Source organism: Paecilomyces variotii (assembly GCF_004022145.1).
Source record: "Paecilomyces variotii strain CBS 101075 chromosome Unknown C8Q69scaffold_8, whole genome shotgun sequence".
NCBI lineage: Eukaryota > Fungi > Ascomycota > Eurotiomycetes > Eurotiales > Thermoascaceae > Paecilomyces > Paecilomyces variotii.
The window spans coordinates 474,689-497,093 of record NW_021167147.1 but is presented as its reverse complement, the minus strand read 5'-3'; the positions used below and the strand labels follow the sequence as shown (position 1 = coordinate 497,093).

At 47.6% G+C, this 22,405-nt stretch overlaps 11 protein-coding genes across 11 annotated transcripts; 9 read left to right on the top strand and 2 right to left on the bottom strand.

Annotated features, from left to right (window-relative positions):
- Window positions 1-64: 64 nt before the first annotated feature.
- Window positions 65-2,142, bottom strand: C8Q69DRAFT_472281 (WD40 domain protein). Its single transcript, XM_028630973.1, has 3 exons — window positions 2,007-2,142; window positions 1,110-1,942; window positions 65-1,060 (listed from the first exon to the last, which is right to left on the bottom strand). Exons 1-3 carry the CDS (start codon window positions 2,026-2,028, stop codon window positions 440-442), a joined length of 1,476 nt encoding a protein of 491 aa, XP_028483647.1. The 5' UTR covers window positions 2,029-2,142; the 3' UTR covers window positions 65-439.
- Window positions 2,143-2,641: 499 nt separating this feature from the next.
- On the top strand, window positions 2,642-4,283 carry C8Q69DRAFT_404850 (dihydrouridine synthase family protein; the record flags this gene model as incomplete). Its single annotated transcript, XM_028628048.1, has 2 exons — window positions 2,642-2,809; window positions 2,862-4,283. The coding sequence occupies 2 exons, from the start codon at window positions 2,642-2,644 to the stop codon at window positions 4,281-4,283; spliced, it is 1,590 nt and encodes a 529-aa protein (XP_028483646.1).
- Window positions 4,284-5,303: 1,020 nt separating this feature from the next.
- On the top strand, window positions 5,304-7,795 carry C8Q69DRAFT_472278 (hypothetical protein). The gene is made up of 3 exons (XM_028630972.1): window positions 5,304-6,021; window positions 6,080-7,224; window positions 7,276-7,795. The coding sequence occupies exons 1-3, from the start codon at window positions 5,495-5,497 to the stop codon at window positions 7,509-7,511; spliced, it is 1,908 nt and encodes a 635-aa protein (XP_028483645.1). The 5' UTR covers window positions 5,304-5,494; the 3' UTR covers window positions 7,512-7,795.
- Window positions 7,796-7,968: 173 nt separating this feature from the next.
- Window positions 7,969-9,651, top strand: C8Q69DRAFT_499714 (MIF domain protein). Its single transcript, XM_028632329.1, has 2 exons — window positions 7,969-8,692; window positions 8,761-9,651. Exons 1-2 carry the CDS (start codon window positions 8,294-8,296, stop codon window positions 9,400-9,402), a joined length of 1,041 nt encoding a protein of 346 aa, XP_028483644.1. The 5' UTR covers window positions 7,969-8,293; the 3' UTR covers window positions 9,403-9,651.
- A 191-nt stretch (window positions 9,652-9,842) lies between these two features.
- Window positions 9,843-10,958, top strand: C8Q69DRAFT_472275 (ADP-ribose 1''-phosphate phosphatase). The gene is made up of 3 exons (XM_028630971.1): window positions 9,843-10,033; window positions 10,138-10,196; window positions 10,246-10,958. The coding sequence occupies exons 1-3, from the start codon at window positions 9,976-9,978 to the stop codon at window positions 10,747-10,749; spliced, it is 621 nt and encodes a 206-aa protein (XP_028483643.1). The 5' UTR covers window positions 9,843-9,975; the 3' UTR covers window positions 10,750-10,958.
- A 233-nt stretch (window positions 10,959-11,191) lies between these two features.
- C8Q69DRAFT_445907 (CENP-S associating centromere protein X-domain-containing protein) lies at window positions 11,192-11,921 on the top strand (the record flags this gene model as incomplete). Its single annotated transcript, XM_028629095.1, has 2 exons — window positions 11,192-11,776; window positions 11,874-11,921. 2 exons carry the CDS (start codon window positions 11,192-11,194, stop codon window positions 11,919-11,921), a joined length of 633 nt encoding a protein of 210 aa, XP_028483642.1.
- Window positions 11,922-13,430: 1,509 nt separating this feature from the next.
- On the top strand, window positions 13,431-14,616 carry C8Q69DRAFT_312365 (Cupredoxin). Its single transcript, XM_028627271.1, has 3 exons — window positions 13,431-13,850; window positions 13,909-14,126; window positions 14,178-14,616. Exons 1-3 carry the CDS (start codon window positions 13,599-13,601, stop codon window positions 14,530-14,532), a joined length of 825 nt encoding a protein of 274 aa, XP_028483641.1. The 5' UTR covers window positions 13,431-13,598; the 3' UTR covers window positions 14,533-14,616.
- Window positions 14,617-14,921: 305 nt separating this feature from the next.
- Window positions 14,922-16,519, top strand: C8Q69DRAFT_312288 (Mis12 domain protein). Its single transcript, XM_028627269.1, has 3 exons — window positions 14,922-15,073; window positions 15,223-15,549; window positions 15,728-16,519. Exons 1-3 carry the CDS (start codon window positions 15,020-15,022, stop codon window positions 16,358-16,360), a joined length of 1,014 nt encoding a protein of 337 aa, XP_028483640.1. The 5' UTR covers window positions 14,922-15,019; the 3' UTR covers window positions 16,361-16,519.
- A 67-nt stretch (window positions 16,520-16,586) lies between these two features.
- C8Q69DRAFT_312315 (hypothetical protein) lies at window positions 16,587-18,241 on the bottom strand. The gene is made up of 3 exons (XM_028627270.1): window positions 17,816-18,241; window positions 17,681-17,760; window positions 16,587-17,611 (listed from the first exon to the last, which is right to left on the bottom strand). The coding sequence occupies exons 1-3, from the start codon at window positions 17,868-17,870 to the stop codon at window positions 16,679-16,681; spliced, it is 1,068 nt and encodes a 355-aa protein (XP_028483639.1). The 5' UTR covers window positions 17,871-18,241; the 3' UTR covers window positions 16,587-16,678.
- A 711-nt stretch (window positions 18,242-18,952) lies between these two features.
- On the top strand, window positions 18,953-20,182 carry C8Q69DRAFT_312279 (hypothetical protein). Its single transcript, XM_028627268.1, has 2 exons — window positions 18,953-19,417; window positions 19,474-20,182. The coding sequence occupies exons 1-2, from the start codon at window positions 19,112-19,114 to the stop codon at window positions 19,876-19,878; spliced, it is 711 nt and encodes a 236-aa protein (XP_028483638.1). The 5' UTR covers window positions 18,953-19,111; the 3' UTR covers window positions 19,879-20,182.
- Window positions 20,183-20,408: 226 nt separating this feature from the next.
- Window positions 20,409-21,577, top strand: C8Q69DRAFT_508348 (putative Swr1p complex component; the record flags this gene model as incomplete). The annotated part of the gene is made up of 2 exons (XM_028632963.1): window positions 20,409-20,803; window positions 20,878-21,577. 2 exons carry the CDS (start codon window positions 20,409-20,411, stop codon window positions 21,575-21,577), a joined length of 1,095 nt encoding a protein of 364 aa, XP_028483637.1.
- Window positions 21,578-22,405: the final 828 nt, after the last annotated feature.

Genomic DNA, 22,405 nt, shown 5'->3' with positions numbered 1-22,405 from the left:
TGCTTCCGAGCCTCTTACCAGTAGAGATAGTAGTATCAGTTAAGCTGTGAAGAAGTATGGCTGACGGAGTTTCTCAAGACTATGTCTTTGGGCAATAATAGATACATCGTTCAGTCATGTTCGAGCATTGAAGTCTTGCCTAAGATATCCTTGCGGACCATGAATATGTACACTTCAGTGATTGTTCACGGAGATAGCGCTGACTGGAGCATGAATTGTCGAATCTAGTTGGAAAAGTAGTCACGATCTATTAGGATGGAAGACCTTGTATGACTGCGTAATCAATTGTTCGTGATCGGGAAAGGAAATATGGTTGATGCCTCTTCGCATCCGCTATCGCCAAATAAGCGCCTTCAACGCCACCCAGGTTGAAACCATTCCGTTCCAGAGGACCAGCCCTCGCAGTAGACAGAACAAGAACATTCGTAGAAGATAGATTCTAATGGCTGACAGTCTGGACGTCAACATATGCTGTGCTGGTTGCTTCCTTCACCGAATGCAGTACATTAAACTGCGCTTGGCCGTTCTCCCTCGTCACCGAGCCGAGGACACAATCATCAGGCGTGGTAAACCATAGCTTAGACCCTTCTCCGGCGCTTGAATGGACCCGGGTCACTTCATACTTCCCGGACTCATTCTGTGCAACAGGTACCCGTACAATGACTGGATCAGAGCAAACTGTCCAAAGGTGAACTGCGGGGATGGTACTGTTACTGCTAATGATGGTAAGCTCTGCCTCCGTCGGATGCCATGATAGCTGCCTAACGGGGTCTTCGTGGACAAGTACACACTTCAAGCTCGCAGCTTTTCCTAGGGACCAGATCCAGACGACACTTGGCCGAGACTGGTCCACAGTGGCCAGAAGGTCGCCATCAGTGCTGAAAGAAAGCATTGAGATGCCCCGTGGATGTCCTGACGAGTCAGTTGCTACACTGAACGCAGCCGAGTCCGAACCATCGACATATTCAAGCTCGCCCGAGTTTGTATAGGTTTCCCTCCACACATTAGGAGATGAGTCGTCTATTGGAGAGTTGTGGGAAAGTGAGACTGAGCAAGAGAACTATACTTTGTCAGTCCAGGCATCTTCGTAGCACGTGAAGATTACTCACCGTCTTGCTATTCAAGATATCTACACTACCATCAAACTTCCCAACTGCTAGATAGTCTGAGACGGGCATAGGGTGTCTGGCAGAGCTCCATTCTATAGTTCTGACACCCAAATCATAAGTACTATCGTACCCAGGTGGCCCGCAATAAGTCCTAAACAGCTGTCCCTCAGGCGTGTATATTAAGACCTTAGTTCCGGCACTGGCAGCTTCCCAGACAGCTATCCATCTGCCGTCTGGGCTCCATTTCAGACCTTGGGCATCTGTTGTCGGTAGTGTCACACGCGTAATAAGCTCGTATGTTCTAGGCTCGTGTATTGTCAATAGATCATTGACTTCTGGTTTAAGCAGAATAGCGAGCTGATTTGTGCGTGGTCTGTATCCATAACCGTTTGTGTTGGAGAGTTTCGACGATTTTATTATCTGACTGCGTCCCACTCTGAGATTGAAAATGGTTATTTTCGTGTTCCATGAGTGACCGACAACGACCTCATCCATGTCACCTCCAAAATCAGCATACGTCAAGGCCGGTTCAACATTATCAATGTCAGCGAGCCATTCTAACGGGTACAATTGCCACACTGAGATGTGAGTGTCAGTTGCGCAGAGTAAGCGTTGGTAGGGCATAGTGTCGACTTCGTCGTCAGTTTCATGTGTGATATTAGACACATTGAAGAATCGGAAAAGCTTCAATTGCGATGCTATGTGCTCTTTCAATTTGATGATCCCCAGTATTGGTGTCCCACTGACACCGGAAGCAGCATGGATGACCAGCTCTCTTCCCACTAGCCGGACAGCATACTCTCCATTTAATGACAATGCCGTCGGAAATATCCCTGCAACTACGTTCTTTAGAAATGCTACCCAATGTGGTCAGGAAAAGGAGTCGGGGAGAATTACCACCAATCCCACTCAAAGCCATGTTCAGGATCTCTGTTTCGAGGAACGCATTCGAGTTCAGTAGTGATCTATTGGTCAATTCAGAGAAGCATACACATTGATTATGGGCGCCCTGTAACGATGGCACAGTGTAGCTACTGACTAGCAGGTCTACTGCAAGGCGCCCTAACTTGTAGTTATTTTTATCGCTCATATTGATTACGTAACATATTGTATGCTAACTAACTAGTTAGGTCAGTCACCTATGCTTTTGGATCTTGAGAATTCATTGGACCTTTTGTCAAAAGTAAGTTACTCTTAATCTATTATTGACTGAATTTTCTTTGTCACGTATCAATTTGTTTTGATAATGTATGTAAATGCTATTCTATTATGTCTCTTTCAGAGGACAAGCTTTGAACTGACGATCCGATAAGATAAGACGGGATTACATTAATCCGGTGGCATGGAAAAGACAATCCACGCCGGGGTATCCCCAGATTTGCCGCAATATTTTTTTACAAGAATCCGGCTCTTCGAATCCACGGCAGGTCTGCAGTCCTTCTTCTTGTCCTACCAACATAGGGCTCCTGCGATTCCTCGCCCCTTACTGGGGCCGCTTTTCCCAGAGTTCGGGGCGCAAAATCTCCGCCAAAATGGCTGTGCCCGAAAAGTCTCCGGTGCCGCAAGATGGCGTCGCCTTGACAAACAATGGAGTGAACCCTACTAGTACGCCTCCCAAGAAACTTTTGGGGAGAGAATTCTACCAGAGCCTGGGAAGTCCCAAATATATTGTGGCTCCTATGGTCGATAGATCTGAATTTGTGAGTTGGCAAGTCAAAAAGAATCGCGTGTATACATTTCTGACATGTGTAGGCGTGGCGCATGCTCACTCGATCTTTTATGAAACCGGAAGAGGCCAAGAGTATACTTGCCTATTCACCCATGTTTCATGCGCGCCTTTTTCGAGAGACACCTGGTTTCCGTGCGCAATATTTCCAGCCCACCCGCTCTGTTCTTGGAGGCGACGACGATTCCCCATATCTTGACGGAAATCCGGCCATAGATCGCCCTCTTATTGTTCAGTTCTGCGCAAATGACCCAGATGACCTTCTTGAAGCTGCACGCCATGTTGCTCCATACTGCGATGCGGTTGACCTGAATCTCGGGTGTCCGCAAGGCATTGCAAAGAAGGGCCACTATGGAGCCTTTCTACAAGAAGACTGGGATCTCATTTACAAGTTGATTAACAGGCTGCATACGGAATTGCCAGTTCCAGTCACCGCTAAATTCCGTATTCAGGAGACAAAGGAAAAGACATTGGAGTATGCAAAAATGATCCTTTCCGCTGGTGCGAGCATAATCACGGTTCATGGACGACGCAGAGAGCAAAAGGGCCACAATACTGGTTTGGCAGATTGGAGTTATATCCGGTACCTGAGGGATAACCTCCCACCTGAGACGGTTATTTTTGCCAACGGGAATGTCCTCAATCATGACGATCTAAGCAGTTGTCTGGAGGCCACGGGCGCAGATGGTGTTATGAGCGCTGAAGGCAATCTCTCGGATCCGACTATCTTCAGCACTCCTCCACCAGTTGGTAGCGAAGGTAGAGAATACTGGAGAGGCAGAGATGGTAGAGGGGGCTACCGAGTGGACGCCATTTTACGCAGATATATGGACATTATTCATCAATACGTCCTAGGTGCACCTGTCCCCGAGCGGAAGCCTCTTTATATTCCAGGTGATCCTACAGAGCAGCATGATGAGCCAGCAACGGAAAAGGCGGACGGAAAAGATGAAGAAGGGCCACCAAAGAAGAAACAAAAGAAACAGAAAAATAAGAGAGCCCCCTCACCAAGTCTAGTTGGAATGCAAGGACATCTGTTCCAGCTTTTGCGGCCACTAGTCTCGAAACACACACATGTCAGAGATGCTCTGGCCCGATCTCGCGCCGGTGACATTGCAGCATTTGAGAATGTCCTTTCTCTTGTGGAGGAAGCTGTGAAGAGTGGTCTCCAAGAATATGAACAATTCCCGGAACGATTCGAACAAACCACCGCAGAAGGCTTGACTGGTTCCAAGGCTACTATTGCAAAGTATGGAAGACCCTGGTGGGTCTGCCAACCACACATCCGGCCGCTCCCTGAAGAGGCCATAGAAAACGGAGCTATGCAACTGAAGAAAAAGGACATTGAAAAGGCCAATCAGACCAATGGTCAAACTGCAGAGAAGGCGACAATTCCCGATTCGAAGGAAGCCACTGGCTCTAACACCGTGAATACGGAACCTGCCTAGTGCGGCAAGTGCTTAGTAGTGAACCATAGTTGCAATAGGCTATTTTCGATTCTTCCAGATGCCGGGGTCGTTGTTTAATTGAGTTGATTCGTTCGACGATTCGGCCTCGAGGTTATCCCGATCATCTGGCCATTGGTGGTCATTATCTGACTATTTTGCATATACTCGCTTCATGTCGACTCTTTCGAACTGGAAAAGTTCTGCTTGCACGCTTTCTGATTCAGCGAGGTGCTACAATTATTGGCAATCGATCGATTCCAGCTGCATATCTGTCCTCCATATCGGCGACAACGGCGTTCATATACCCTGCAATGAGATCATGGCGTTCAAAATTAATACTATGCATGGTTCATATAGATTTTATAGATGATAGATAGAATTTCAGTATTCTAGATCATGGGGGTTACATTCTCCATACTATACAAATCACCTATCGTTTAGCCATTACACATACGTCCAAGAAGATTGGTGTCTCAGGTCTCCAACGGAAAAATAAGTCGCTTTCAGGCTGTTTCATCAGGCTGTTTCATCATATCCTTATATTAACATTCTTTGAACAGTCGTTATGGATTGAAGCAACAGTAGTGTGTGGGACCCACTGAGAAACAACCTACTCACATTAAAACTTTGTAGTTAGTTACCGCCAGAGTCACAGTTAGTCATAATTACCAACTCACAAATAGTTAGTTAGTTACTCAGGAAAAAGCCAATCTGCATTGGCCACCAGGTGAAAGTGGCCCGCAGTGGCTGTATACTAACAAGTGAGTCAACAAGGGCCGCTAAGTCTTAACTAGATCGTCGATCGTCTACCTAGGTAGGCTGCAACATGAACTTATCCGAGCTGAGAAGGTAATACAGCAAAGGTTTTTTCGACCATAGAATTCCATGCACGTCGAGTCATCTACACTATATGACTTTCATCTATCTGAAACATATCGAGCTAAGAGTAGTTAGTAGCATTCTCATGCGGGGATCCATCGTAGCCACGGGCTGTGCTAGGTACTTAGCCCACGGTGCCCTCCCCAAATAAAAATGAAGGCGGAGAGCTTGAACTTTCAAGGTGATCATCTAAATAATACAAATACCTGAATAAATCCTTTTTCATATATTCTATCCCTCTTCACTTTCTTCTCGGTCTTTCTCGTTTTAGTTCATCCTTTTTGCCTCGCACCATACACTCATCGACATCAGGAGTCTGCCTATCTTTAGTCATGGCGCTCAATGAAGCTGGAGATACAGCACACGACGTGGATCCAAACAACAGCGCAAACGCTGAACTCGATCAGATAAGCACAGTTAAGGCGCTTTTGCTTAGTCACGAGGAATTGCCATCTCAGGAGCAGTTTGAGAATCAAGAGAAGCTATTTGGCGCCTTTAGCCAGCTTATTCTCGGTCCTTCCTGCAAGGTGCGAACATTTGGAAACAATGGAACGCTATATGGCTATCAGTCTTTCTCAGAGGAGAGACATCTACTACTGGTGAGAGTCGGATCTCATGGGTTTGGGACATGGAAACCCACCGACCCGATGTCTTGCGTGTGCTTTGGCTCCATAAGCAAGTCGTCATTCTTCAGCCTAGCAGAGCATAGACTTGAGTCAGTCGAAGGAGACGAGAAGATCATCATTCTAAAGAAATCTGCCGACCCAGAGAACGAAATAAATGAAATGTTCCATGTCAGCTGGCGAGGCTTTCGCATAGGGCTTCATTTTTGTTTTCTGGCCCCATATGGAATGAGCAGGTGAGTTACCTTGTCTGGTCCAGATCGGTAGAATAATCTAACTCCCCGTGTTTCCAAGATGGAATGAGCTTTTATACAATACTGCTGATGAACCGACGTTATCGAGTGACACAATGAGGGCTTTAAATGCCTGCAAGGACATACGGTACATCCACGACTCGGTCCCAAACCTGGAGAAATTCAAGATTGTATATCATCTACTCCACTTGTGGGCACGTTATCGTGGCATATACTCTGAGCAACTCGGTTACCTCAGCCGCGAACAGATTTTGCTTCTCCTGAACCATCTTTGGAAGACGCGCCATTGCGAAGAAGAGCCGTTATCCTCAATACTCAACACGTTCTTTGCCCACTACAGTCAACTAGATTGGGACAAAGAGATCATCGTCGACCCGGAACATGGCACCAAGGACATCAATCCTCACGGCCGTCATCGTACTCCTGTTTTCATATGCAATCTCTTTCCACCCTGGAGGAATGCTGCGTCACTAATTTCAAAGAACTCTCTCGAACTGATTCTGAGAGAGTTCACTCGCGCTGCAAATCTGACCGGAGATTCAGAGGTAGACTGGCAAGGCCTTCTAGGACTACACGGACTGCATGAACAGAAAGACACGTTTTCTTTCACCGGAGCACAATTCGTCCAGCGGTTCAGTGTCTTTGTTCGCTTCGAAATGCGATACTGGGGTTCTAATGTGGCCAGCAGGGTTCATTTTCTGAACTTGATGGGAACTCATTTTGCCTCTTTGTTCAGAAAACTCACCGAATCAAACTTCAGGTACTCATTGGCACGTTCTGGAAGCCTGGCATTTGCATGGCCTTACCGTCTACGTGATCGCCCGAAAAGTGCAGAGGCGGAGGAGTTCTTCTACCTCATGGGCATCGAATACAACGGCGCTCCTGAAGACCTAAACCCTTCCAAGAACAGCATAAGGAGTGAATGTGATACGCTAGTCGAATCCTTGTGTCGAGATGGCATATTCGATCCTACAACAGGATGGGTCAGCATCTCCGTTGTCGGAAGAGAGGAAATCGCGGAAGTGTTTTCTGATGGAGAGGGGGTCCCTGGAGAATTAGAAAAATACTTCATACCTGACAGTATCGGAAACTCTGGTCCTTTGGAGAATATAAAGACAGAAACGGGCCATGAAGTTGTGAAGGAAGTGAAAAACGACGCTCCCAGGAAGCTTCGTCCCGCAGCAGGTATGAATCTTCCCGTTGAAACATAGCTATATCTCTGACCATCTCGCGCAGATGTCCTTAACCGACTCACTTGGGACCATGAGTTTGACCGTAAGGACTATATCGTTGGATATGAAGATCGATTCTCTGGAGCACTCGAGATACCACTTGACTCCTGGAAAGGCGACCCTACCGACGAAGAGTTTATTCCTCAACACAGGATATTATATTTCAAACGCAAGAGCACAAATGATATCGTTTGGGACAGAAGGAAAAAGATCGACAAAATCTTTGGGACAGCAAATTAGAGCGAAAGCCAGTAAGTGGTCTCAAGATCGGATGCAATTATGCCTTTGCAGATGTTGCATGATTAGCACTTGAACTTTCTATTACAAAGCACCAGGAACATTGTGATACCCAATCATTTCAGTTAGGAGTAGTAGCCGAATGTTATCATTGTGTACATACTAGGATTTGTCACTACTAGACACGGCGGAATAGTGCCTGTTAGATGATGTGAACCGGCTGTTCTAGAAAATAGCGTCCTAACCACAGCTTGTAAGAAAAATATGGAATAATCCAGAAGTCAGATCAAATGTATATTGATTTTTTCCATTTTCTACTCAAAATAGTGTTGTCGGGAAATCCCCTAGATATTGCCTAGATTCTTTGTACTGTACAACTAGATGCCATAGTCACGGGATTTGTCTGGAATGATACACAAAGCATGCGGTGTGTCCGAAAAATTATAGGCTCATATGCGTACTTTATTTTCAGGCTCACTTCTTAATTTGTTGCGCAGCCTCGAGGGCTTTGGTGCCTTTACTCTAAATGCGCAAGAGGATTCATCCTTTCGGCCTATTGTTGTTCTTGCTCACTTATCTTGTCAAGGCTTCCTTTCATGAAGCCTATCTCACTGCTGTTTGTTTTCGAATCCTAGTGCCATACTCCTTTCCAACATTGCACTCGCCCTTTTCACAGGGAAGGAGCATTGCAATACCCCACTTCAGTAGTCGAGAATTTGTCATTTCCGGATTCAGTTGTACATTTCTGGGACTTCCGTCCGTCTAGGGAACATTTTGATGAGCCGATGCACGTTCGCTCAATGGATATCCGTTCTCTTAAGGAGAGATACAGCAACTCGACATCATTGACCCGAAACAAAGCAGAGGCGCCTGTATTGCGGTCTCCATCAACAGACAGTCAGACCTTGTGTGCCGAGGAACATCGAAACGATAAGAAATCCCCCATTATGTCTTCCGCTTCAGTTGAGGAAGACAATCTAATGCGCAAACTCACGCGTGGTGCACCGACGGATTCCAGCGGCGTGCAAGCAGCATCAGAGAGAAATCCCAATGAAGATGAAGCCGCCAGGAAGCGGAACCAATATTTCGAAGACTCGTTCAGCACTCGAGAACCTCACAATGCCCCAAGATACAGGGTAAATCAGGACTCTATTGTCGTCATTGAGATCAAAACCAATACCAGAGTATGCTTCCATTTCTTGCACCGGGACATGAAACTGTCTAGCATTCTAGTACTAACAGTTGAGTCTAGGTGAGAGCAGACGAGTTTCAGCTTCTGTCTGACATATCATCTCTCTTCATGCAAGTGTATCACCGTCCAGAAAACTCAATTCTAGTTACGGTCGAGCAGAATGCTTGTCTTCGCTTCGGCAGTTCTCCTGCCCCAGCCTATCTCTTGACAGTTTCTGCACTTCCTTCTCTTATCGCTCCCATTACAAACCTGCGGAACACAATATTGATTCAGCAAGGACTGAAAGACCTTCTTTGGATACCGCCAAATCGTGGAGTAATAAGGTTCAATTCGATTCAAGAAGAAAATTTCGCAACAAATGATGCAACCGTCATGGGTCAAATAGAGCAACTTGAGCAGAGTGCCAGAGATGGAAATCCTGGGATTCTTAAAAGCATTTCACGCTCTATGAGCAGGAAGCTGAAGTCAAGCAGCACAAACAGTGGCCAGTTGTCTCTGACTACTACGGCTGTCTCCTCAGTTCCACTCATAGAGAAAAGGCATGAGCCCCCTATGTCGGCTGGAGTTACTGCCAAAAGGAATCCAGGAAATACTGGAAGTGAAGGTAGAACCAAACAACCGTCTGTTAAGAAGTCGAAAAGCGTGCAAAGATTTGTTTCCCGCCGGCTTTCTGAGCTTGGTTCCATGGGAGATGCCCCATAGCCTCGTCCTTGTCCTTCCTTTGCCAATGTGATATGAGTCGGAGGAGATAGCTCATACTGCTATGTTCTAATTCAAGAGTCTGTAGACTTCACGAGACACGAGTTCAAAGCACTTCCTGTAAACCGCTTTACAGAGTCATTTCAAATTTACTTGACACGGAGTGAAAGGGTCCTAAATCTTTGCTATGCATTGTTGTATTTGACTAAGAATAGCCCATTTAGTTAATAGTTCCTTGTACGAAAGCTGTGGAAACTTTATAAATTCATAGTGCCTAGATAAGGCCAAATTGAGCATAATTATATTCACTATCAGATTGCTAGAGCTTAATAGACTTTTGTAGCTGCTGCCTGCTTCAGAGTGAATACGACCCGCATTGAGTTGAGGGGCTGCTCAGACATCCTCTTCCTCTTTGTGAGACAGGCCGACTTCAGTCACGTACACACCTTTTTCTCACAACCCCACTACTAATACGTGATCTCACTCACGCAACACCCTTAAAACAATCTTGGAGCCAAGCTTCCAGTATTGTGCCCATCTCTTGACAAAGATTAAACCAACGGCTTTGCGACTATCATGCTTACAGAGATCGAAGGTGACTTATTCGACGCTCCAGATGGGGCAGTTCTGATCCGTAGGTGAACTCCTGTTGCTAACATACATAATACCTGTTATCCACTGAAATGACTTGGGCCTATTGTGGATTTCTAAGCTGACATTATCTATATTGCCGAGTAGACTCCTGCAATTGCATGGGTAATTGGGGAAAGGGAATCGCTCGCGGTTTCAAGGAGAAGGTTCGAACCCAGCTTATTCCACATAGACAAGAGAGCTTACAACAATCAGTTCCCAGGCGCGTTCGAAATATACCGTGCACATTGCAAAAGCCTTCTCTCTAAGCGTGAATATGCAACACAATCCGACAGAACAGTACAGCTTCCGGAAGGCACTGCACTTATCATTCCGCCCCAGGAGAAAGACTATCTCCCGCAACTGTCCAAAGGGAGGAAACGCGGCCGGAATGCAGACTCAATACAGACCGGTAGTAAGAAAAAGCATTGGATCGTCTGCTTGTTTACGTCGCAGAGGCCAGGGCGCCATTTGAGCTCTCCAGACGTTATTCTGGCAAATACCAGGGCGGCAATTGAGGATATGAAAAGGCAGTTGGTAGCATTGCAGGACTCCGGAGAAGCGAGAGGAATTGATAGCACCGATGTAGCAATGATTCCTGGCGAGCTTTGGTCTTGCAGGTTCAATTCTGGGCTATTCGGTGTTGATTGGAGGCTGTCTAAACAGATCCTGATGGATGCTGATTTGGACGTTACGGTCGTTAGACCACGAGATGGTTAGCCACATCAGTGAAATATGTGGGCTCATCTCCACAAAAGGCTGTCTCCAGCTTCCAGGTCACTGTTCAACCAGGTACCAGGTAGTGACAAGATATCTTCAACAGATAGGTCACGTATCACGCGGGAGTCTAGTGTTAAGTCTAGGAAGAACTGTGCATGGGCCTGAAAAGTCCGTTAATATGTAATCAGGAGTATTCATTACAAGAGGTAGTAATTGTTAAATTTCTCTCCACATGTGGAAAGTTGTGATAGCCAGTACTTACAGTAGTCACCTGATGCCGTGTCCTTGCGGATCGCGTCCCCGCAGAACCGTCGCGTCGGACGACCGATTACTCCAACTTCTACTATCTACATCTCTTGCCATCGTGGCTTGACCAATTCTTAAACCGAAGGTCTTGGTCCATACTCTACTCTACATCTGCGAGGTTCAAGCATAATCAATAATGCCTGTGGAACGTCAAGCCCCTCAAAAGCGCAGGCGACTGCCGTTTAACCCACCTCGTCCACGAGCATCCGCCAGCGCAGGTCCGTCTAATGCAGCACCGAAATCGAAAGCAGCAAAAACGAGCTCGAGCGCTCGTACCTCGACAGGGTCAACATCGAAGAGTACGAAAAAATCAGCAACATCCCGGAAACGTGCCACTTCCCCTCTCGCCGTGCGCTCTGCCTCGCCAGAATCGGCATCAGGTTCGCAATCAGCCTCCGAATCAGCATCTGGGAGCGCTACAACTCCCGACCGGGCACGGTCACCCTCGCAAGAACCGGATTTTATCCTCGCTGAGATTATTGGTCCTGGAAACGGTGATGATGTTGACTCGAGTGAACCGGCCATTCCACCGAAGCTGCTAACCAGACTGTTGCACCATCACTTTCAAAACGAGAAGACTAAGATCGCGAAGGATGCCAATGTTGCAGTTTCAAAATACGTGGATATCTTTGTAAGGGAAGCTGTAGCCCGAGCGGCATATGAAAGAGCGGAGGGGCAAGGTGCTGAGGGTGGCAGATCGATTGGCGATGGATTTCTGGAGGTATGTGTCTACCGTGGCTCCGCAGCTTGGGCGACTCCAACAGTGTCGCACGTTCCATTTGTGTCTCTGACCTTGACCTGTTTCGATTATCATATAGGTCGAAGACCTGGAAAAGATGGCACCGCAATTGGTTCTGGATTTTTGATGATCGTCAGCTCGTTTCTCTTTGGTGGGGAAAAAAGATCTCGGCGTTTTGGCGAATTCGGAATATTATGTGTGTTTCAAGATACCACTAGATGGAACGAAGTTACGATCAAACCTTTCATTGGGATCGTTTAGTGAACGGCGATTATTTACTATATTCTCACGATACGATTCTATATCTTCGTCCAGTCATCTGGCGAAAGTCAACAAGGACCTAATATTGGAGATGCATCGCTTACTACGATCTCGCACATCTATTTTTATCTACTCAACCCGATAATGCATCTCATGGACAACCATGGACGATGGGCTCTGTGCGGGCTCTCTATGGCAGCCTATAGATGTGCTAAAGATGTAACAAGAGGGGGTTACGGAGTACTCCGTATATTATTCGTCATAACTTCAGTTGCTCCTGGTTCAATGCGGCTACCGATTTACTTATCTTATTGGGAAGTGTTCCCTTTCGAGTTTCCCATTCGCAGCTCAGCTAGAGGTTAAATGGTGACCAGATCTCACAGGCAGCAGGGAAGTCTTGAATATCCGATCTTTCCGAGTACTCAGCTACATAACCTGTGTGATGTACACTGTCCTTCATACTGGTTCATAGAGGAAACAGAGCTTGATGGTACGGACACCGTCTGTGAAAAGCGTCGCGCTCCGCTGCGGGCGCTATGGGGCAATGTTGTATATTGCTAATGGTGACACTGCGCCGCCATTGCAAAAAAGAGACATGTTGAAACAATTTTGATTTCCAAATTAGGTACTGGTGTCACAAATGTTTAAATCTTACACACATAAGTCGCACTTAGATACCTAGGTACTGTGTGGTTAAAGCTGCAGAAATGGTCAACGCTTTACCCGTTTGGGATCAACTGGCCAGGGGCCGGCGTCTCAAGTCGCCGCTCCATCACAGATGCGACACTTACCAGACGCCAGAGGCGCCTCCTTGGGTCCTGAGTGTCAAAGCGTGAGTCTCTTTTACAAGATAAGCATTGCCTTATGTGTTTTCCGCCATGGCCTCGAAGAGAGAAACTTGTACTAACTTGGGTTTATTCCAGCGGCGCTGGAGTGTATATGCCACAACTACGCTCCCACATTGCTAATTAACAGTCGCAATGAAGCCCAATTGCAATAAAGGCAGACCTTGTTATGGTCTCGACTTCAAGCACCATTGGGAATCGGATACTGGGAGCCCGTAGCCCGATAAGGAAAATGTGCGGAGATCTGCAATGCGCCATGTTTGACGACAACCATTTTCAGACAAGGAGCACACCACATGTGTCCCATGAAGATCCAGAAATGGTAATGGTCGTCATGCTGAGGTTGGTTAATGCTATGTAGTCGGCCTGGAAAGCTCAACTCGACCCCTGGCGCTTCCTGTCCATCCGGGGAACCGACAGATCTGGAATATGTGTGACATATCCTTCTATTTCAGGATCAGCTCCTGTTTCTGGGGGAAGGGGAGGATCTAGCTCCATTACAACTTAAAAGAGCCTTCTTTTCCATGCATCTTCCCTTTTCTATTCCCTTCAAACAATCAAAGGCTCTACTTCACTGTTTCTTTTTACGTTCTTTTTTTTCAATTATCTTACTTTCTTGATTAAGCGCTAGTCGCTCTAATTCACTTCTTCTTTCATTGGAATCAGAATTATATCTAGACACAAGAATAACTGCCAGGATGCAGCTCCAGAATCTGTTTTTGTCGGCTTTCGCCATGGCCGCCGCTGTCCGGGGAGAGATGGGAGGAATGTCTTCAGAACTTGGAAGCTTGATGGGTTCCTCCGGCAAGGCCGCTTCGAGTATGAGCTCCGGCTCTGGTACGGTCAAGGTGCACCCTGTTAAGGTCGGCTGGAACAACACCTTGACCTTTTCCCCGGACCAGTTGAACGTAAACCCAGGTGAAATGGTCCAGTTCCAATTCTATCCCAAGGTATGCTCATTATCTGGTATGAAAGTGATATTCTTGCGATCAAAACTAATGTTGTCAGAACCACTCCGTTGTCCAATCGTCATTTGACGAGCCTTGCGTCCCCATGTCCGAGTCGATGCCCGGCATGATGGGTATCATGTCTGGATTCATGCCCGTTAGTGAGGACGCGACCCAAATTCCTGTCTTCACTATGATGGTCAATGATACCAAGCCTATGTGGATCCACTGTTCTCAAACGGGACACTGCCAGAAGGGTATGGTCATGGCTATCAATGTGTAAGTCGCACTTCTTCATCCAATGCGAGCGGGTTATTGACTCTTTTGTAGTGCCAGCGGAAGCAACAAGACTCTCTCCTCTTTCAAGGCTCTTGCCATGAAGAGCACCAGCGATGGATCTAGCAGCAGCAGTGGCAGCAGTGGCAGCAGTAGCAGCACCGGCTCTACTAGCGGCAGCACTGGCAGTACTGGTAGCAGTACTAGTAGCAGTACTGGCTCTGCAGGCAGCACGTCTGGCAGTGGAACCCCTACCACCGGTGGTTCTTCTTCCTCTTCTGCCGCTGCTGCTGCCGCCGCAGGCTCATCCAGTGCTCCTGTCGAGGTGAACGCTGCCTCCAAGCCTGCGTTCAGCAACGCTGGCCTCTTGGGTCTCTCCATTGCTGCTTTCGCCGTGTTCCAATTATAATTTTAAACTTACATTGGGACACAGTGATGGATGAGTTTATGAAGTCATCCTGCCGTTTCCAGTCATTATTGTCTAGCATATTACCCTGTTTCCATGCTTTTGTATTCTAATACCGGCCGGGCCGTCAGGATTAAGAGCCTTTTTTATATTTCTTCACTTCAAGAAAAATTAATATCCATAAGTTGATTCATTATTCAACAGTAAAATACTTTTCAGTTGTAATTCAGCAGCTGGATTGAAGATGGCTCCGTGATTTGTTTATTACTACTAGGTTAGTGGCTAGTCTATATAGAGTGGTCCGTGATCAAGTCAGAACTGGGAGCCGTTGCCGCCTATGGTACTTAAGCAGTTAGTTAAAACGGCCACCGCTTTCCGGCAGAATCGCGTACCTTATCGAAATCAATAACCATCGCGTCCGCCCGCGCGGCAGGAATTTCTATCAATCAATTTGGCGAGAGAATGCCTGCCTGCGGCGCAATCTGTCAATATGAACGATACGACAACTGCTCTGCTCACGGAACACTTTAGTTACACGCCTTTGGTGGGTCAATGTCAATGTTATTCTGATATTTCCCTAACATATAGTGCCGGGCAGCTCCTAGGCCCGGCGAACATCTGCGTGTTCCGGTTGATCTTGAAGATAATTGACATATCAGAACTAAGTTACTGATACTCAGATTACGTGTCTAGTCTCTAATAGATGATATTATCAACTCCATCAACAATCTCATCTACCAAGCCATTTCCAGTCTCGAGTCCGGACTTCTGTCGACCCCTCCGGAACGCCTGGGCTTCTCGCACACCAACGTTGGATCCACTATCCCTGACACCGATGCGGATGGAAACGTCGAGTATCCTGAGGCAAAATTAGAAATAGAGAATGGGCTCCATCAGCTGGAGACACTGTTAGAGGCGACGGTTGACAAGGCGTTTGATAAATTCGAAATCTACGTTCTACGCAACATCTTGACGGTGCCTGAGAATTTGGCAGGATGGATCAGACTTCGACATTATGAGGTATGCAGTACCAGTTTGGAGTCTAAGAATACTCTGTCGTCTAGCTATCTACGGTTTTGTCGCCTGTAACCATGCTTGGGAAGCAAAGACAAAATGCTTGCGCGCTGCGGTTCTGGGGATCCCCCCTCTTGGGGGTTGAACAATGGCTCTATTGCTAATTTGCTGATTACTACATTAGAACCTCTCATTCGACAACTTATCATCACCGAATGCGCCCACTCCAGAGTCGATAAATGTCCAAAGAAAAAAGCTCCATGAGACCAGAAAACTACAACGAGCCTTGAAGCAAGAGTCTGCCCGCAATGAAGCAATCATCGCACAACTACGATCCATCATTTCAAGCGCGGAAGCAACAACCACGAAACAAGCAGCCAGCAGCGCTGACTCTCAGGATTCCCGACCAACTCGAGACCCCAATCTCCCTGACCTTTCATTCCTAACTTCCGACCCCGCCGCGACGCAGCTGAAGGTTGGAAGTGGAGCAGAGTCGGGAACCAGCAATCATCTCACCACGCACGCCACATTCATACTATCTCAGCTGCCAGCGCTCCGTAACATGCTCAATCAGCTTCGTCCTCGGCTAGCCACATTGCCCAAGTCGGCCGATGATATGGAACTTGATAGCAGGAAGGCTGAACGACGAGCCTACATCGAGAGCAGAATCAGACTCCACCTGGAGAGGGCAGGAGAACTCGCCATGGACGAAGGGAATATTGTCCTGGCAGGTAGAAAGATCAGAGCTAATGAAGCGCAAGCTGTGGAGAATGTTATGGGAATGCTTGTGGATGACGAGAAGAAGAATTCTTCATAGTGGAACGATCCTACAATTTTTACACCATGGTCATGATTCTTTGGGTGTCCATAGGCGCTTTTTGGTTCCGCGATTACGGCAAGGTTTGTTTACGGAGTTCTGCCTGGATGTCCCTATACCTCTGCATGAGCTAAGGACGGTGGGACCGATGACTTTATAATGGTAAAGAGCTAATTAACGAACAATATCCAAGCTTCATAAAGAGAAGCAGTATCAACTTTCGAAGACCTGCCTGGGTCACGTTTTCAGGGCCCGCATCCACGCGGTCCTCAGCCGCTAATGAGATGACTATGTAGTTAAGTTCTATGTAGCAACAACTTAAACCCAAGAAATGCCCCACGTCTTCTGTCCCCGTCGGAACGGCACCACATCAACGGCGTCCGATTTCAGGATATCCTCAATGACATCGCCGGCCTCGTCAAAGGTGATGAATTCTTGCTTCTCCTCCTCAAGCCCGTAGAATTGTCTACCGAACTTGCTCAGAAAGCCTTCGATGATCTCCGGGGTAATATCCTCTTCCTTCAAGACACCATTCTGGCAGCCCTGGTCAAAAGCGTCGACTACCAACTGGGAAGCGTAGGGCTGGGAGAAGACTCCGGCGGCAATCTTGTCTCCGCCACGCTTCGCGATAGCCGGATGAGGAGCACTGTCCGAACCGAAGAAGAACTTAGGGTTGCCAGATGTCGCAGCTCGCAGAAGAGCGTCACGATCAGCGGGAGTTTTGGCGACAGGCTTGCAGAAGCAGAAGGGGTCGCCAGCCCAGTGATCAACGATGATGGAGAGGTGGTGGGCGGTGATCGTACCAGCGACCGTCGGGCCGCACTTCTTCACAGCCTCTACGGCTGCAGCGGTTGTGAGATGTTCCAGAATAATACGAAGCTTGGGGAACTTTGCGTGGAGCTCGAACAGGGTCGGGAGGAAGCGTTCCTCCGCAGACATGACCGTAATGTCTCCCTTTGAAGGCAGCTCTCCGTGCAGGTTCAAGATGAGACCCTGACGTTCCATCTCCGCGAAGACAGGGTAGAAAGAAGTGTAGTCAACAACTCCGGAAGAGGAGTTGGTGGTGACACCAGCAGGATAGCTCTTCACATTCGTGATGCCTCTCTGCTTGGCTTCAACGATGGTCTCCGGGGTGATCGACTCATGTAGATAGAGAGACATGAGATACTTCACCTTCGGCTCAATGGCTTCCAGGCGCTTTCGATAGTCCAGGGCTTGCTGGACGGTAGTCACCGGCGGGACCAGATTGGGCTGATATACGAAATCAGATGTGGAATAAGAGGCAAATGAATAGTTGTACTCGACGATTCAACTACCTACCATAACCATCACGGTATTTACTCCGCCTCTGCGCAGGGTTGGCACGACTAGTTCCATCATCGCGCCATCTCGAAGATGCACTGTTCTATGCATTAGCCATCTATCCAAAGCGGTCCGTTTGCTGGCATGGCCTACCGTGGAAATCCGCAGTTGCGGGGAACCTGACTCCCCTCAGCTTTTGGAAAAGCATGATGATTCCCTGGGGCTGGATGGTCTCAGAGAAACCTAATTAGTTGTGATGTATTGAATTATTCCCCATAGAATAATTCCCCGCGATCTAGAAAATCGATTTTTTTTACAAGTTGGACTGCGTCATTTCGTGCAATATCATTGGTCAGTCTTATTCCAAGTTCGCAGGATCATGTGATTTTGAGAGTTTCTGCCGAAAGCGGTCAGGCGTCATGAACAGCCAATTGCAGTAAAGGAGGTACATTTTGCCCCTCATCCTTCTTTGTCGTTTATCGCAACTGACGTTGACTTTAGAGTATTAATGCATGAAGACAAGGTTAACAAAGTGCAGCTCGAGCTCCCAAAGATCCTGCTATCATGAGAGTATGCTGGATCCATTACATGCACAAATCGGGAAAATATCAGCGAAGAGAGCTTGTCTTAGGGCTGATCCTCGAAGCCAATGAATCATGATTGTCAGACCCCCCTGGGATCTGGAGCCGCCGACCCTCAAGCCCTAGGCTGGAGTCGATATCCCCGGCGCTTTCTTTCAACATATCACTTTCAATAGCGCCCGTCTCTTCAGTTTCCATCACATCGCGTGCAGCAAGAGGGGTTCAGTGTCACAGACCCATAGAGACCGATTCGTCCTTGTCCTGTAGAAAACGATCTGGCTGGGCGCTTCCCTTCGGTTTCCTGACGCCTTTTACAGCCTATCCTTAACTCTCCTCGAGACCTATACGCTTGGCAATCGGAATCAGACTTATGGCTCCAGAAATAGACATAGGTCTGGATGCAGAGAGTTGCAGAGATACCCCACTATGGCTGTTTATGGTATTCTTCAGGTTGAACATCACCAATAACATGAGTTTATTAGCCCAGGAACCGAATCTGCTGAAGAATTCACTTTCTTCGTGGGACTATCGGTACGACAGTGCCATCTAGATCAACTATGCATAACAAATGGAAATTTCACGGCAGAATCGAGCTGACCAGCTGGAAAATATACATTAAGTATCTCTGGTCCTTCCACAGCTGGTACTTTTCTCTGCCTTCTTTTTTTTGCCGAAGTAAATATAATCTTTCTTCTCTCTATAGTCTTCGAAGAGTTGCTCTGGCTAGCCTCTTATTGCTTTACTTCTCCGCTCCTTAAACGTGCTCTACGCCTTTTGTCTTTCTATACTGCAAGCCGATCTTCTGCAGCAAAGTTTACTCGTGTCATTATCTGCAATCACTGGTATATAATCTTCGTTCATCTCCACAATGAGTTCTCAGTCGACCTTTTCCGGCTTCTCTTCAGACCAAGAATCTGCCTATCTCTCCCGGGCCAAAGTCGTCAATCGGATACGTCTCGGCGTGGCGTTTCTGATCTTTGCGGCAGCAGTTGCAATTGTCGGTTGCGAGGCCGTCCCACTACATCACTATAAGGAGACAAGTTCTTTTGAGAAATACTGGCTCGTTCTTTGGCCTCTCAACCTCGACCTGCGTCAGACGAACGCTCTATTGGCTTGTGGTGCAGTGATCGCCTTCCAGGCATTGATCTATATCATCGCAGCCATTCTGCCCTCAGTACGTTCCTTCCTAATCATACATACATATAGCTCGAATCTAATAATTTGTACCAGCCTCATTCAAAAACAAGGCTCCTCACCTTCCTTTCCGCAGCCGTCGCGCTCGCAGGACTTATAACATCCGTGACTGGCGTGGTTTTCGCCATCTACATGCCTCCATCAAGATACCCGAACGGATTCACCAATTACGAGACAATCCACTCTTGGACTTGTAGATGGAAATCCCTAAAGGGAATGAATGTCACTGATAATGGTCAATCTCTGAGTGCCCCTGCCAGCTTCTCTCGCGACTGCATGGAAACCAGAGCTGGATTAATCCTGCTTGGGTTGTTGATCAGTCTCGAGGTGATCATGGGCGCTGCTGCTGCCGCTGGATGGTTCCTTGAACGTGGTGTCGACAGGAAGCGACGTGAAGATTTCGAGCTACAGAAGGCCACGATCACTGTCAAGGGACCTTGAGGAAGTTTCAGGAGCCGTGTGACCTCATATGATCTTGTTTGCTGAGTGGAAGATTTAGGATATATATATACAAGGAATTTTGAGCAGTTCAGATGCTTCTGAAAGGATTTAGGGTGTAGGAATAGGTACCTGTTAGTTATTGGGACAGTCGATTGAACAATGCTTCACGATGAATGTAGATGGTATACAATGCTGTATTAGGCACCATCAGGAGTGGCGTCACTATTAGTATTTCATATTCTAATAACGATATCAAATATTCAGTTGTTGTTTCTTCCTAGGAATGTCATTCTTAGAATGTGAGCAGCTTATCTCGCAGGAATAGCAACGTCTATCACACCGCCTTTGGCAGAATTCGCGCTTTCCACTTTACGCGGAGCTCGCGCCGCAGTCCGACACTTTTTCGAGCTTCATTTAATCCTGTTCTCACATTACTATCTACTGCTTAGCTGCAGCTCTTGGGACTGGGACTTTGCAGCTATATCTCATATATCACAAAAGCACCGTGGAAGCCCTTGACTACAGCCACGATGCCGGTTGCCGCAGCCGCCGCTGATCCGGTGGAGAATCATTTGGATCTCGAAAACGACGAGGAATACAACTCAGAAGAAGACGAGGACTTCGAGCTCGATGGCGCCGGTCAAGATGAATCTGAAGAATCGTCTGAAGAGGAAACGCAGGAATCTGGTGGCAGGCCGGCGAAGAGGCGAAAAGTCACCGCTGGGAAAGAGACCAAGATCGATGAACTGGAACTTGATTCTGGTGATGAGGCGATGATACAGAAAGCGACAGAAAGGAAGGAAAAGAACAAGAAGAAAGGAAAAGGAACTATTGTTGATGGGGACGAGGAAGATATTGATTTCGATGAGGATGATGAGGGCGGCGAAGGAGGCTTCGTGAAGACGAGGTCTATGAGGATGAAAATGTAAGTTAGGTTTTTGCGCCGTTCTACCTTATTTGCTATAAGAGTCACATACTAACGAATGTGTTTCTTTACAGACAGGAGGAGCGCAGACCACTGGCGAAAATTGACGGTGCTACTATCGATGTTGATGCACTGTGGGAGAAGATGAACCAGCCTTACACCGGTGCTGCACCTTTACCCACACAAAAAGCGCAGGAGCAAGACGGCATTGCAGCGGAGGATGAGAAAAAAGAGAGTCCAGATCGCGAAACAGAAGCCGCGCAGCAGAAAGCGCCGACACTGCCCTCGGAGGAGATGATCAAGATAAAGCGCACATACAAGTTCGCTGGGGAAATGATCACAGAAGAGAAACTTGTTCCAAAGGATTCGGCTGAAGCGAAACTCTTTCTCTCAAACGAAGGAAAGGATAACGCGGAGACTACTATAGATGTTGACGACGCTGAGGCTAAGAAGGCCGCCGTCAAGCTACGCAGGCCTCTCCGCAAGTATTCTCGATTTGATCCAAATCCTCCTGGATTTATCAAGAAAAGCTGGGACAAGCAGCCATCTGGCGATATTACGGGCGAAAACACGGATTCCAAAGGGCCCAAGCTCAACACAGTCGAGAAATCACGACTCGACTGGGCCGCCTACGTGGATCAGGCTGGTATCAAAGATGAGCTCAACGTCCATAGCAGGGCTAAGGAAGGCTACCTTGGCCGGATGGACTTCCTGGATCGCATGGAAGCTAAGAGGGAGGAGGAAAGAAGGCAGGCACGATTGAAGGGGCTTTAATACATTCTTGTCCAATGATGGCCCTGATCAACACATGCTCTGTGCAAAATGATTGTCGAGGTCTACGTCGGTCTCATACGGCTATCGAGTTTGCCGTCACTTTGAGAGTAAGTATCTCGTCACTGGGGAGTGTACTCTCTTTCCACTTGCCCTCGAAATACACGCAGGCCTTGATAGGCTCCTGGCGCTGCACCTCGTCGACCTTCAACCCATTCCTTCCACTCGGCTCCCAGTGGCAGCACGTCCACCAAAACATGCTGGATTACCATCACAGAAGTACGGTATGCTGTCCTGCTGTACGCCTGGCGGAGGGGCCTTAACTCTATGCTGTGTAAACGTTTACACCCCGTTTATGAATCGCGATAGGAGATCATCGCAGTTTATCACATCCGCTCCATCGGATGGCGGCACAGATATGAGATTGCCCGTCTCCTTGTCCAGTATTCCCAGCCCTCCAACGTTATCTTGGAACAAGAGTGTGATCAGACCCCGGTCGGTATGGAGTCATACGCCGATCCATCGTCCCGTTCCTTTTTACATCCTGGCCCGTGGTAATGGATTAGCCTGCAATGCGACATCTGCTCTTCGAAATACTCTTCGAAATAAACACTTGGCAGATCCAATCCTTCTGCGATGAGGGCCGCTATGAAGCGACGTAGCTCGTCTGCCTTCCGATAGTATTCTTTTGCCGTCTCGTTGAACCCAATCGGATCATTATCCTCGGTCACTACACGCCACGGGTCACGCATCTCTCGCGGTCGTCAACGAACTCTGGCGCGATGCAGAATCCTTCATTCAGATCTGGTTTTCTGCGCGGTACGTCGAGAG

Bases quoted from the DNA above. Each gene is read 5' to 3' on its own strand.
- C8Q69DRAFT_472281 (XM_028630973.1), bottom strand. From the start codon at position 2,028: ATGGCTTTGAGTGGGATTGGTG. The intron at 1,943-2,006 runs GTAATTCTCCCC...ACGTAGTTGCAG, and splicing joins GGCTTTGAGTGGGATTGGTG to GGATATTTCCGACGGCATTG. The intron at 1,061-1,109 runs GTGAGTAATCTT...GACAAAGTATAG, and splicing joins ATATCTTGAATAGCAAGACG to TTCTCTTGCTCAGTCTCACT.
- C8Q69DRAFT_472278 (XM_028630972.1), top strand. From the start codon at position 5,495: ATGGCGCTCAATGAAGCTGGAGATACAGCACACGACGTGGATCCAAAC. The intron at 6,022-6,079 runs GTGAGTTACCTT...CGTGTTTCCAAG, and splicing joins GCCCCATATGGAATGAGCAG to ATGGAATGAGCTTTTATACA. The intron at 7,225-7,275 runs GTATGAATCTTC...CATCTCGCGCAG, and splicing joins GAAGCTTCGTCCCGCAGCAG to ATGTCCTTAACCGACTCACT.
- C8Q69DRAFT_499714 (XM_028632329.1), top strand. From the start codon at position 8,294: ATGCACGTTCGCTCAATGGATATCCGTTCTCTTAAGGAGAGATACAGC. The intron at 8,693-8,760 runs GTATGCTTCCAT...AGTTGAGTCTAG, and splicing joins AGATCAAAACCAATACCAGA to GTGAGAGCAGACGAGTTTCA.
- C8Q69DRAFT_472275 (XM_028630971.1), top strand. From the start codon at position 9,976: ATGCTTACAGAGATCGAAGGTGACTTATTCGACGCTCCAGATGGGGCA. The intron at 10,034-10,137 runs GTAGGTGAACTC...ATTGCCGAGTAG, and splicing joins AGATGGGGCAGTTCTGATCC to ACTCCTGCAATTGCATGGGT. The intron at 10,197-10,245 runs GTTCGAACCCAG...TACAACAATCAG, and splicing joins CTCGCGGTTTCAAGGAGAAG to TTCCCAGGCGCGTTCGAAAT.
- C8Q69DRAFT_312365 (XM_028627271.1), top strand. From the start codon at position 13,599: ATGCAGCTCCAGAATCTGTTTTTGTCGGCTTTCGCCATGGCCGCCGCT. The intron at 13,851-13,908 runs GTATGCTCATTA...TAATGTTGTCAG, and splicing joins AGTTCCAATTCTATCCCAAG to AACCACTCCGTTGTCCAATC. The intron at 14,127-14,177 runs GTAAGTCGCACT...ACTCTTTTGTAG, and splicing joins ATGGTCATGGCTATCAATGT to TGCCAGCGGAAGCAACAAGA.
- C8Q69DRAFT_312288 (XM_028627269.1), top strand. From the start codon at position 15,020: ATGAACGATACGACAACTGCTCTGCTCACGGAACACTTTAGTTACACG. The intron at 15,074-15,222 runs GTGGGTCAATGT...TTACGTGTCTAG, and splicing joins ACTTTAGTTACACGCCTTTG to TCTCTAATAGATGATATTAT. The intron at 15,550-15,727 runs GTATGCAGTACC...TTACTACATTAG, and splicing joins TCAGACTTCGACATTATGAG to AACCTCTCATTCGACAACTT.
- C8Q69DRAFT_312315 (XM_028627270.1), bottom strand. From the start codon at position 17,870: ATGCTTTTCCAAAAGCTGAGGGGAGTCAGGTTCCCCGCAACTGCGGAT. The intron at 17,761-17,815 runs GTAGGCCATGCC...TGCATAGAACAG, and splicing joins CGCAACTGCGGATTTCCACG to TGCATCTTCGAGATGGCGCG. The intron at 17,612-17,680 runs GTAGGTAGTTGA...TTCGTATATCAG, and splicing joins TAAATACCGTGATGGTTATG to CCCAATCTGGTCCCGCCGGT.
- C8Q69DRAFT_312279 (XM_028627268.1), top strand. From the start codon at position 19,112: ATGAGTTCTCAGTCGACCTTTTCCGGCTTCTCTTCAGACCAAGAATCT. The intron at 19,418-19,473 runs GTACGTTCCTTC...AATTTGTACCAG, and splicing joins TCGCAGCCATTCTGCCCTCA to CCTCATTCAAAAACAAGGCT.